The following is an 11,763-nucleotide window of genomic DNA, read 5'->3' on the forward strand; positions in this document are numbered from 1 at the left end:
CAACTGCCTTGACAAGTATATGCCGTAAATGAAGGAATACCCAGAGCCCTGGGCTTCAGGAATGGTAGCTGGGTAGAAGAGCTTGACTGAGCCTGTAGTGAGTGCTACTAGTACTATTGACATGCTATCTCAGCAGAGTGTTAGATCGCTTTCGGTTTGCCAGATTCATAATTGGTCATTTTCAACTGGGTGTATGATGAGTAGCTGTGGTAAACAGTCGGCGACGGATTTGCGTACCAGCCTGATGGATGTCTTTAAGCAAATAATCAAATTTCTATGTTCTACAATAGAGTCTACCATATAACTTGCGGCCAACTTGGGTATAGACTGGCAGAGCATGCTCTACTTGGCCGAAAGTGATAAGTACTATTAATTTCCTCCAATGCAAGATCTCAAGAATCAAGGCAGGTAACAAACACTAGGATTGAAGATATGAGAACCCAGAACGCCATGGATATGTAGTTAATAGGAAGAATATGCATAGTGACAATTCGCATTGAAGTTGAGAGCACCAGGCGTCGACAACTTTCCCGCGAATTCTCTATATACCACAGGAAGTCTAACGAATCCGGTCCAGCTTGGCGCGGTTCATAGCAATCTGGTCGTCGACGAAATCGCTCTATAAGGGAATTAGTTCCTATTCTACAAGCATGGTCAAAATTAGGGAAGCTCACCTTTTGCATGATACGCTCCAGATGGCGATTCTGCTCATCCAGCTCGCGACCTGTCGCTTTAGAAAGCCCATGCAACCGGCCTGCAGCTCCGGACAGCAAGTCCAGATTCTGTTCAATTTCGTCCTCCATCGCCTCATCCTCACTGTCAGCCTCGAATTGATACTTAGCACGCTCGGTAGCGTTCGTACGCGCTCGTCCGTTATGCTTGCCGGCTTCACGGTCGATCTCTCTGAACGTACGCTCCATACGCTGGTTGGTGCCGAAAGCCTCCTTGCGAGTGCCTTCACGAGTTTCACGCTCTTCCCGGTGAGTATTCAAGATCTTCTCATCGCGGTCTCGGCGACGACGGGCGCTTGTAAAAGGATTTGAGACGTGAACGGCGAACATGCTCTTGTTAAGAGTCTTCAACTCCTTTGCCTTCTCCTCGGCAATGCGACCTTCTATCGTGGCAATGTCCAAGCTCTTCTCAGTATCGTGGATCCGCTCGCCTTGCGCACCCAAACGAGCAAGAGTTTCCCGACCTGTCTCCTCGGCCTGCGCCGCGATACGAAGCGCATTCCGGGTGGAAGCCACATCACCCTGCTTGATAAACCGAATATCCTGCTTGATGGTCTGGATCTCTTCTTCTTCCTCTTCCTCTGCTGTAAGATGGCGCTCCTGATAGGTCGAAGTGGTGTATGCATTGCTACCGCCGCCGTAAGAGGGAGTGCCCTCGGAGTACGGGGGTGGTGGTGCACCCTGTGACTGCTGTTGTTCCGCTCGTTCCCTAGCTCCTCCAAACAAAGCTTCTCTGCCAGCATCACCTGGATCATTGGGATCGGCGCTACCTAATCCTCCATACCCACCAGGGCCATACCGCGACGCGGCCGGGGCTGGACCCCCACCACCAAATCGATCACCTCCATATCCACCTTGGTTGACAAACTTGTTGGGAGCATAACCTCCTTGGAGCTTGTTGTCGCCAGGAACGTTTGCCCCCGCAGGAGTGTTGTGAGCAGGTGGCTGTTCGCCCGCTGGTAGAGGAGCGACTCCAGCATTTATCTTGGCTTTAGTGTAAGGGTCGGTAGGAATAGGCTTTGCGTAAGGGTTGGCGGGAGGCGCGGGACTCTTGTTCTTCGACCTAGAGCCGAAGAGCGCACGGCGGTTAGAGGAATCGTCGTCGTCCTTCTTGCGTCCGAATACCATCTTGTAGTAGAGCCTGAACTCTGTGCAAATGGGTATGAAGCAAACACACTCAGCTAAAAATAAAATGAAAAGAAAAGAAAGCAGCAATCACAGCAAGATGTGAGATTGAACAGAAGGTGGAATAGCTCCAAATAACTGAGAGGGGGAAGAAGTGAGACAGGAGAAAGGAAATGTGAAACTGGCACAATTAAAGGAGGCCCCTCTTGGGGAATTATTGGATGGAGAGTCGAGACCCCGTGGCGACAAGTATTACCAGTACCACGGCTTAATCAAAGGGTCCTTGACGCTACCTAGTACCTAACTGCAATACCTGTATTGTACAGTACATCCATACAAACCCCATGTGGCAGTGCTGGGCGGTGTAGTCACTAGGCCGGACGGGGTTTAGCCTGTACCGTCAAAGCCTCAAAAGGCCGTCGCCGAAAACATCCAAGGTTGGCTTCTTTGCCTTCCTCTCCCAATCACACGTCCTCAAGTGCTTCCCTGCAGCCATGGCGCCGTATCCTGGGTCTGATGCTGACTATTTTAAGGACAAAGCGCGTAGGGATCTGTTGACTCTGCTTGAAGGCGTGAGTAAGGCTCCGGGTCTCTCAAGGCACCAACAAATCTCTCGGGCTTAGCTGAAATCGGTGCAGGTGCGTGGGAAGAAGAACCTTGTTGTCAGCCAGGATCTGGCCGGTCCAGTCGGGCTCTTTGTCAAGTTCTCTCTACTCCAAGAGTACGGTGTAGACCGAGTGTTCCTACTGGAGAATGCCAATGTGGACTCCTCTCAACGCAATGTGGTATTCCTAGTTCATGCTGAAAAGACACGCCAGGTGCGGACCGTCGCAGGTATGTCGTTTTCTGCTTACCACCGTCTCGTAGTTTTGTTTCTGTCTGCTCGTCTTATGAATGGTGAAGCGCGGACACCACAAATGGGACAAACAGTAGATTACGCGGATGCATTCCTACTCTACGTAGTCAAAAGATCCCTAAATTAAGAATCTTGTTATTTTATATCAGCTCATCCATAAGGCTTTCTTTCTCAATTTCTCCGACTGAATGCCATCAGAATGAGCTGACATCTCTTAGACCAGATTAAACGCCTACAGCGGAATGGAAATGTTGAACATGAATTCTCTATATTCTGGGCCCCAAGACGTACGCTTGTAAGCAATGCAATCCTGGAAGATGCAGGAATCATCGGGGATGTGAACATCGCAGAACTTCCCGTGTACTTCATGCCTCTGGAGCAAGATGTCTTGTCATTAGAGCTAGAGGACTCGTTTAGCGACTTGTACCTGGTAAGCCTGAGCCTTTCCCTGCGAAAGCATGCGTATTGATTGTCGCAGCACAAAGATCCAGGCTGTGTCTATCTGGCTGCCAAGGCCCTCATGGGTATTCAGCAGAGGCACGGCTACTTCCCCCGTATAATCGGCAAGGGCGACAATGCACGACGATTGGCAGATCTTTTGCTACGCATGAGAAAAGAACTTGATGCTGAAGAGAGCTCTGGCCTAACTGACCTCAGCTCCAGGGGGCTCCTCCCAAGCGCAGATACTGAAAGCCTGATCATCATCGACCGTGAAGTCGACTTTGGCTCTGCCCTTCTCACTCAACTCACGTATGAGGGCTTGATCGATGAAACCGTAGGAATCAAGCACAACCAGGCAGACGTGGACACAGCCATCGTTGGTTCAACACCTGCCCCCCAAGCACAAGAATCTTCCAAAGCCCCACAGCAAACATCCAAGCAGGGTCAAAAGCGTAAAATCCAGCTAGACGCCTCCGATCAACTCTTTAGCCAATTGCGTGACGCCAACTTCGCCATCGTCGGCGACATTCTGAACAAGGTAGCCCGTCGTCTCGAAAGTGACTACGAAAGCCGCCACACAGCGAAGACCACAACCGAGCTCCGTGAATTCGTCAACAAACTACCAACATACCAACTAGAGCATCAAAGCCTCCGCGTCCATACCAACCTCGCCGAGGAGATCATGCGAAACACCCGCTCAGACATCTTCCGCAAGATCCTAGAAGTCCAGCAAAACAACGCCGCAGGCGCCGACCCAACCTACCAACACGACTCCGTCGAAGAGCTCATCGCTCGCGACGTCCCTCTCAAAACCGTCCTCCGCCTCCTTTGTCTGGAATCCTGCATGGCAGGCGGTCTCCGCCCACGGGACCTCGAAAACTTCAAGCGACAGATCGTCCACGCATACGGCCACCAACACCTACTCACGTTCTCTGCTCTCGAGAAAATGGAGCTCCTTCAACCCCGATCCTCTGCTACAGCCATGCTCCTGCCGACAACGGGCACCCAACCAGGCTCCAAAACAAACTATGGCTATCTGCGTAAGAATCTCCGTCTTGTAGTCGAGGAAGTCAGCGAGAAGGACCCGAACGACATCGCCTACGTATACAGTGGCTTCGCCCCCCTCAGCGTCCGTCTCGTCCAATGCGTCCTGCAAAAGCCATACGTTCTCTCCCTCATCCGAGGTGGATCCGTCGCTGCCTCCGCCTCCCCCAGTCCAGCCAGTACCGCGTCCCCAGGCTGGCTCGGTTTCGAAGACGTAGTCAAGAGCGCCCGCGGCGCAACGTTCAGCATCGTCCAAAAGGGCGATGACAAGGCGATCCGTGCCCGGCAAACACTTAGCGGTAACAATGCTACCAAGACAGTTTATGTGTTTTTCTTGGGTGGTATTACGTTTACGGAAATCGCTGCATTACGGTTTATTGCTGAGCAGGAGGCACCGAAGAGGAAGATCGTGATCTGTACCACGAGCATTATCAATGGGGATAGAATGATGGAGGCTGCGATTGAGAAGCAGGATTTCACGAAGACGGAATAAGTGATCGTGGGATATGAGGACCTTTGAGAGTAACTGTTATGCATATATCTTAATCGTCATGACTTAGTTAATAATCGTGAATGAAAATGGTACGCTGAGCACTTTATACTGAATTGTTGGATACTGTATACTATTTCTATCTATCGTATCTACACAGATCAATATTTAAACCCGGAATTCACGCCCATCAACCGCCCTTGGTACCTTTCCATCACTTCTCCTAGCTTTACCATGACACCTGCTGCTAACGTTCTAACCTGTTCTCTGGGTTCGTCCCCCTTGACTGAAGGTGTACGGTCGAAAACCTCACCTGCCCACTCACGTAGCTCGATGACCTGCGACGCGAACTCGGTGACGAGTCGTTCCTCGCCGGTAGAGCCTGATGCGACGTTCAAATCTACTACTGCGAGGAAGAAAGCCAGAAGGGCAGAGAGGATTATGGGGTCATCAGAAACGGGACGCGTGTGGAGCGAGAGGAGGAAGGTTATTGCATCCTCTGTGACAGTAGGGAGGTACGGAGTATGAGGCCCCATGGTAGAAAGAGTAAGGGTAAGGGTTTGGATGAATAAAGTAAGAATATTAGGGGTGAGGAAGGGGTTATATGAAGGTGCTGTTGTTCTGTATCGTTGTTAGAATAAGACCTTGATAGAAGTATCATTTTCTTAGGTAGTACTCACGAAGAGAACTGTAACATCATGATCTCAAATCGACCCTTTAGTGGGTAGAAGAACCCTTCCGCCAACACTTTGTAGAGATCCTTAGCCGTAGATTTCTGTCGTTGGGCCTCTCGCTGCTGGCGTTGCTTCTCGACCTCCATTCGCGAAGAGAATGTTCGCACTTTAAGCGCGTTCGGGCCAGAAAGTGAATCTGCAGCATTAGCTGCCAGCGGCTGGAGGGAAGTTTGTGCTAGCTCCTTTGTTAGACTGGCTATTGGGGATTCATTGCTCGAGTATAAAGCTTCCAGATTGGCTGGTAACTTTCCGGATGGGAACGACGCGTCAGGTAGTGTTGGGAGGCCCAGTGTCTTTGCGTCATTCTCGCCATTCCCAGATATTTCACGAGCGCTCAGACCTAGACCTGTCAGAACTGCGGATCGTTGGACTTGAGACAGGTCTCCGTCGAAAAACATCGCAGTGAACCATCTACCCATCTTCAAAGGCTGGGACACGATCAAGGCGATGATACTCTGGAGCCGATACTCATGGAATTTCGGGAATTTGCTCTGCTCTTGTAGACCAACTATGACAAGAGCCAGCTCTTCGGTATTCTCGGCAAGTTCAGTCCCAAAAGCAGTTTTGCGTCTGATTAATGAGGGCGCAGTGCATATCGCCAGTTCAAAGCGTTCTATATTCTCCGTGTCTCTTAGGCAGATTATCAGGTCGCGAATGTAGCTAAAACACGTCAGTCACATTTATACAAGAGGTTATTCTTGCCTGACTCACACTGGCGCTATTGGTTTGTTGCGTTGGACTAACGTTGGGTCCTCGTCTGAATCGTATGGATCTTCATCGGGTTTTTCGTAGGGGATGAGGTCCTCATCTTCTTCGGACTCTTCGTTTTCGGACTCTATTTCTTCAATGGCCACTATCTTCGCTGTCCGCGGAGGTGGTGGTTTCCGAGTAGCAGTTGCTGAATCGGATGAACCTTTCGCAGATTCTGAGTCAGTTGGCAATTTAATTGATTCCAAAGATGCAAAACTGTCTTGAGTGTTGACCAAGTTGAAGTACCACAAGGCCCAGTCACTCTCCATTTCATCGAGGTCGAATTTCATTGCCTTCCCCGGCTTTTCAATGAGCTGCGAAATTGACATCCCAATGATCATTCCAAGAAATCGGGCTTTAGATGATGACGCGGCTAAGCGGTTGGAAACCGTGTTGAGAAACGCACTCGAACGTCCTATTTCCATCATGGCATTTGAATCAAGTCGCCTGACGTATCCTGCTGCCAGAAGGAGGACTTGGGTATTCGCTGAGGTTTGTCATTATCAAGGCCTTAACTACAGTCGCAAAGATGTGGGTGTACCTTCTTGGCTCACAATTGGCGCATGCTTAATATAGAACTTGTCACTAGACTGTTCCAGGCTCTTTTTGAGCAGCGTCATCATTGAGTCTATAACCACCCCATGTTACTAGAGACTACAAGGCAATGCTGAGTTGAGCTTACCATTCTGATCTGCAAAGCTAGCCAACAATGCCCTGCGTAACCCAATAGTCTGTATGGAGCCACCCTGGCCTTTTGACAGCCAATCCAGAAGCTGAGTTTGTATATGTTGGCGCTCTCCAATGATGCTAGAACATAATCCTGCAACACCGTTAACACGCTGGCCCAGAATAGCCTCGTCGCTTTCATCAATCAGTGTCAAGAAATATTTCTTGTCAACTTCACGGAATATGGCTTCCAACACCGCAAACTGCTCCATTGGCCGAAGTTTATCGAAGAGAGAATTATATCGTACTCGGAGAGTCTCGTTGATGAGCAAGCTAGTGTATAATTCGCGGGCCAAATAATCTGGGCATAATCATCAGCATACGAAATAGGATATAAATAATGCAAAGTACCTGTATAACCAAGGCTCAATGCTCGTCCAGTTAGAGAAGTAACCGCTTTCCAAGCACCCTGGTTATCGAAATCAAGTTTTGACACCATGTGACAGATGTTAGTACCTAACCAAGAGGTATATTTGGGGCCGTCTCCAATCCATGAGATTGTACTCAAGCCATCAAAATTCCCAACTAACGTGAGAGCCTCCGCTGTAGCCGAGAGAACCTTGCTAGCAGCAATAAGAGATAGAAATTCTCTCCAGGCAACCTGCTTCTGAGTTGAATTGCTGTAGAGAGCTTCGATATCTATGTATATGCGTAATGTAAGATCTTTGGGCTTCAAGAGAGCAGAAAGGATTGTCAGAATATCTCGAATCTGAATTTGAGACCCTGATGCTTTCGCTTGTTGGGAGGATGACCGAGCTGCAGTTATAAGCGAGCGGAGTTGAGCCACCAAGCAACTGATACCAGATACGCTACTAAAGCATCTCAACAGAACGGCTCGTAGTTTATTGGCCTCTGGTGTTGACCCCTTTGACTTTGTATTCAATGCTGCCCAATGATCAGGGATTGTAACGGTGCCTAAAGCATTAAGTATCTGAGCTGTTGTCGGGCTTGGAACTCTAATATCAAAGGCCTTTGGGATTATGCATTCGTTTGATGGATCCAGAACTTTCAAGACGCCATAAAGTCCCGCGCGGTCAGGCTTCGACTTGAGTACTGTTAATATAAAATCCGCGGATGTTGGATCTGCATCAGTGTCGGCTTCAGAAGTGGCCCTATGCCTCTCTAATCCGTTGACAGGTCCCTCCTCGACAATCAACAGAGACGTATCCCGGCCATGAGTAACGGTCTTAACCTCTGTCAATAAGCCGTCCATTTTCTTGAGTAACTGGCGTTGGAAGAAAATAGAATGATTGGCAAAGGTTGGAGGAAATTGTATAAGCGGTGGGGTCACGTGCAGCGGAGTGTATCTGGAACAATCAATCAGTCAATCAATCAACGACCTCCTATCTTCACTACCTGCGCTTGTTTCCACCAGACATAGGTTGTCTCGTTTGAGTCCTGAGAATTTAGGTGACCTTTAGAAAGGGGATTTATATCCATCATCGACTCTTCTGAAACACTCATTTTAGTGAAGTACAGCCCAAGCCTCTGGCGTCATTAACTACGGATGCTGTGAAATCAACTAATCACAGAGACGCCCATTGTAACCTAGATTGAATAGAGCGCAACCCTTGCTCAATATGGCTTCCGCAGACTCTTCCCTTAGGTGGTAAGATGCCCTTTCTTCTCACTTTTGTCATTAATAATTTCGCTCACTCCACGCAGGAAACACCTCCACAAGGTATTAACTAGGCCGGGACCTTTCAGCGATGAAGACTGGGTGCCTGGTCCAGAGACCATTGGTGCTTTGGAGACATCAAAAATCCTGTATGTTCCGAAGTGATTAAGCAAATCATTAACCACTAACGTCGTCCAGAGTTATGTATGTATATACGCGCCCCTCCTGTTGTTGATGGGTATGGTCACTAAGTGAAACGATCTTAGCGGGGCTGGAGGTTTAGGATGTGAGATCCTGAAGAACCTTGCTTTGTCAGGCTTCAAGGATATCCATGTTATTGATATGGGCAAGTCTTTCCCCTATCACTTTGTCCGGGATACCGCAGCTAACTTTAACAGATACCATCGACATCTCTAATCTAAATCGTCAGTTTTTATTTCGCCAATCTGACATCGGCAAACCTAAAGCCGAGGTTGCCGCGGCTTTCGTAGAGAGACGAGTCAAAGGTGTCAAAATTACACCTTATGTAGGGAAGATTCAAGATAAGGATGAGGATTACTACATGCAGTTCAAGATAGTCGTTTGCGGTCTCGATAGCATAGAAGCGAGACGATGGATCAATGCCACCCTTATTGGCATGGTTGATCCTGAGAACCCTGAGAGCCTGAAGCCTCTCATTGATGGAGGAACTGAAGGTATGTAATTAGGCCACCTGGGCTATCACAAAATACTAACAAGGACCAGGCTTCAAAGGGCAAGCGCGTGTTATTCTACCAACCCTGTCTTCGTGCATTGAATGCCAGCTTGACATGCACGCGCCCCGCCCTGCGGTTCCGCTGTGCACAATTGCGACTATCCCTCGGCAGCCCCAACATTGTATCGAGTGGGCGCACCAGATCGCCTGGCAGGAAAAGCGCAAGGACGACCCATTCGATAGTGATGATCTTGACCACATTGGTTGGGTGTATAATGCAGCTCTTGAGCGAGCAAAGCAATTTCATATTCACGGAGTCACCTTCCAGATGACCCAGGGTGTAGTCAAGAACATTATTCCTGCAATCGCCTCCACAAACGCCGTCATTGCCGCTGCGACAACATCTGAGGCTTTAAAAATCGCCACATCGTGCAACCCGTACCTTGATAACTATATGATGTACGCCGGTGAAGAAGGTGTGTACACATATACGTTCGAGGCTGAAAAGAAGCCGGATTGCCCTGTCTGTGGCAACCTCGCGCGAAATATGACCGTTGATCCGGACATGACGCTACAAGAGTACATCGACACTCTTGGCGACCTGCCGGAAGCTCAGCTTAAGAAGCCTAGCATGAGAACGGAAGAAAAGACCCTCTACCAGCGTTTCCCCCCCCAATTGGAGGAACAGACCAGGGTCAATCTGAACTCTAAGCTTAGGGATTTAGTAGAAGACGGGCAAGAGATAGCAGTCAGCGACCCCGCTTACACCATCGATTTCCGCTACCGGTTGTTGTTCAAATAAGAATACCAACTTTTCACTCTTCATATGAGATATGAGTCGTTACGATAAATACAAGACATTCTTACTAGATCAAGGCTTCAATATCAATTGTGAATTTTCTATGTGACAAAAATCGCCCTATCCAGACTCCCAAAGAAGGTCTTGACCGACTTTTTATGAATTGTACAAACTCGCAAAATAGCAACGAAACCAACGCCGACCATGCATTAAAGATTTAAACATGAAAAGCGGGAACATAGCATAGAACACATTCACCGCATAAGATCCGCCAATCCCCGCTTCCATCTGGCGCATTTGAGCTTCAGGACCTTCACGCTTTCTAAGAAAAGGACATCGCTATCGAATTGGCCTGTACTCTCGATGTTGAAGATGAAATGATCACGGACGCGACCGAGCTTCACCTTGCCCTGGAACTCCTCATGCCTGAGACATTCCCTGCTAACGGTATCCTTGAAGGCATCGCGAACAACAGCTTTTGTCTCGCCCTCGTGGCCCTCGTATCCGCTACCCTGCTTCGCGGCCTCTTCCCGGGTAACAGGCTCCAAACCAATCACGCCCTTAGGGAAGCACTTGGCGAACTTCTTAGCGTCTTCTCCAAGAATGGGGCGCAAGATCTGGATGTCGGGAAGCAAACGGTATGAGGCGGTGGCAACAGGCGAGAACTTAGCATGGTCGGCTCCGATACCCTTGATACAGTGCATTTCCAGGTCGATCTTCTGACCCGGGCGAAGCTTAGCGATCAGGATGTCTGGGTTAACCGGCTGGATGGCATCCTCGCCAGTGAAGAATTGCTCCTGGCGTCCGACAGGGTGGAAGGTAATGTCTCTGGCGTAAACATGCGCATTCTTGTATAGCTTTCGGGGGTCATTCTCCGAGGGGTCGGCGTTAGGGTTCTCAGAACATTCGATATCCAGTCGCAAGACGATGGTATTGTAATCGGAAGGATCACTACCCTCGGGTTCATCCTCAGTTGCCTTCTTGAACCAGCGCATCCAGTTTATACCATCCACGGAACCCTTCAGTGGAATCAGACCCAATCGCTGTGCAAGCACTTCATCCTGAATGACGGAGGTGTTGTTGTGAACGAAGACGAACTCGATGGCTACGCTGGGCACTTCAGCCATGACGATGCGGCGGAAGGCATTTGCGATCGATGCATCGACGCCGATGAGAGAGAAGGAAGATTCGAATCTTTCATTTCTATGGAACTCAACATTGAACCCCTGTAGACCAAAATAATGTAAGCGCACGCAAAACAGAGAGGCAGGGAAGTGCATAGAATGCAAAGGAGAAACAAGGACCGTACATTTCTAAATTTCTCCAAATTCCACTCATGCGACTCACCCGGCCAGTGACCTGGGAAGTCTGTGGAGGGGATGTTGGAGACTGTTTCCAGATTGATGTCGACGAGCTAGGAAAATAATCAGCATGGTAAGCAAACGCGAATAGGTGCTCATAGGTTATATTACCCTCCGGCGATCAAGCTCCGCCTGTGAAGGAACGAGAGGCGCCATGATGGGTGAGTAATTTGCGGGTATCAAGTCGTTGATGATATGGAGAGAAAAAAGGAAAAAAGTTCTTTAGAAAACCGGCAGTATTTCATCAGGTCGAAGGCGGAGAGTATACATCACTATACTGCACCTGAGGGAGTACACAACTGTGTGGAAGGGCGGCCCGTGATTTACCGATTTTCCTAGAAGTGTGAGCTAGCGTGGGTGCAGAATAAGACGGAACTGAAGACCAACCAGAGAC

At 49.1% G+C, this 11,763-nt stretch overlaps 5 protein-coding genes across 5 annotated transcripts; 2 read left to right on the forward strand and 3 right to left on the reverse strand.

Annotated features, from left to right (window-relative positions):
* Positions 1-253: 253 nt before the first annotated feature.
* BDV37DRAFT_237121 (putative plasma membrane SNARE protein (Sec9)) lies at positions 254-2,036 on the reverse strand. The gene is made up of 2 exons (XM_032080688.1): positions 675-2,036; positions 254-619 (listed from the first exon to the last, which is right to left on the reverse strand). Exons 1-2 carry the CDS (start codon positions 1,857-1,859, stop codon positions 560-562), a joined length of 1,245 nt encoding a protein of 414 aa, XP_031946608.1. The 5' UTR covers positions 1,860-2,036; the 3' UTR covers positions 254-559.
* Positions 2,037-2,709: 673 nt separating this feature from the next.
* BDV37DRAFT_110876 (Sec1 family protein) lies at positions 2,710-4,792 on the forward strand. Its single transcript, XM_032078372.1, has 2 exons — positions 2,710-3,142; positions 3,191-4,792. The coding sequence occupies exons 1-2, from the start codon at positions 3,080-3,082 to the stop codon at positions 4,688-4,690; spliced, it is 1,563 nt and encodes a 520-aa protein (XP_031946609.1). The 5' UTR covers positions 2,710-3,079; the 3' UTR covers positions 4,691-4,792.
* Positions 4,793-4,848: 56 nt separating this feature from the next.
* BDV37DRAFT_293865 (telomere length regulation TEL2 family protein) lies at positions 4,849-8,506 on the reverse strand (the record flags this gene model as incomplete). Its single annotated transcript, XM_032089515.1, has 6 exons — positions 7,249-8,506; positions 6,854-7,198; positions 6,713-6,799; positions 6,133-6,658; positions 5,368-6,081; positions 4,849-5,308 (listed from the first exon to the last, which is right to left on the reverse strand). Exons 1-6 carry the CDS (start codon positions 8,108-8,110, stop codon positions 4,849-4,851), a joined length of 2,994 nt encoding a protein of 997 aa, XP_031946610.1. The 5' UTR covers positions 8,111-8,506.
* On the forward strand, positions 8,295-10,137 carry BDV37DRAFT_110887 (NEDD8-activating protein UBA3). Its single transcript, XM_032078374.1, has 6 exons — positions 8,295-8,506; positions 8,563-8,664; positions 8,714-8,719; positions 8,782-8,861; positions 8,914-9,210; positions 9,260-10,137. Exons 1-6 carry the CDS (start codon positions 8,478-8,480, stop codon positions 10,009-10,011), a joined length of 1,266 nt encoding a protein of 421 aa, XP_031946611.1. The 5' UTR covers positions 8,295-8,477; the 3' UTR covers positions 10,012-10,137.
* BDV37DRAFT_110878 (DNA-directed RNA polymerase core subunit RPC40) lies at positions 10,137-11,686 on the reverse strand. Its single transcript, XM_032078373.1, has 3 exons — positions 11,481-11,686; positions 11,318-11,422; positions 10,137-11,234 (listed from the first exon to the last, which is right to left on the reverse strand). Exons 1-3 carry the CDS (start codon positions 11,523-11,525, stop codon positions 10,263-10,265), a joined length of 1,122 nt encoding a protein of 373 aa, XP_031946612.1. The 5' UTR covers positions 11,526-11,686; the 3' UTR covers positions 10,137-10,262.
* Between the last annotated feature and the right edge of the window lie 77 nt (positions 11,687-11,763).

This window comes from Aspergillus pseudonomiae (assembly GCF_009193645.1).
Source record: "Aspergillus pseudonomiae strain CBS 119388 unplaced genomic scaffold BDV37scaffold_3, whole genome shotgun sequence".
NCBI classification, from domain to species: domain Eukaryota; kingdom Fungi; phylum Ascomycota; class Eurotiomycetes; order Eurotiales; family Aspergillaceae; genus Aspergillus; species Aspergillus pseudonomiae.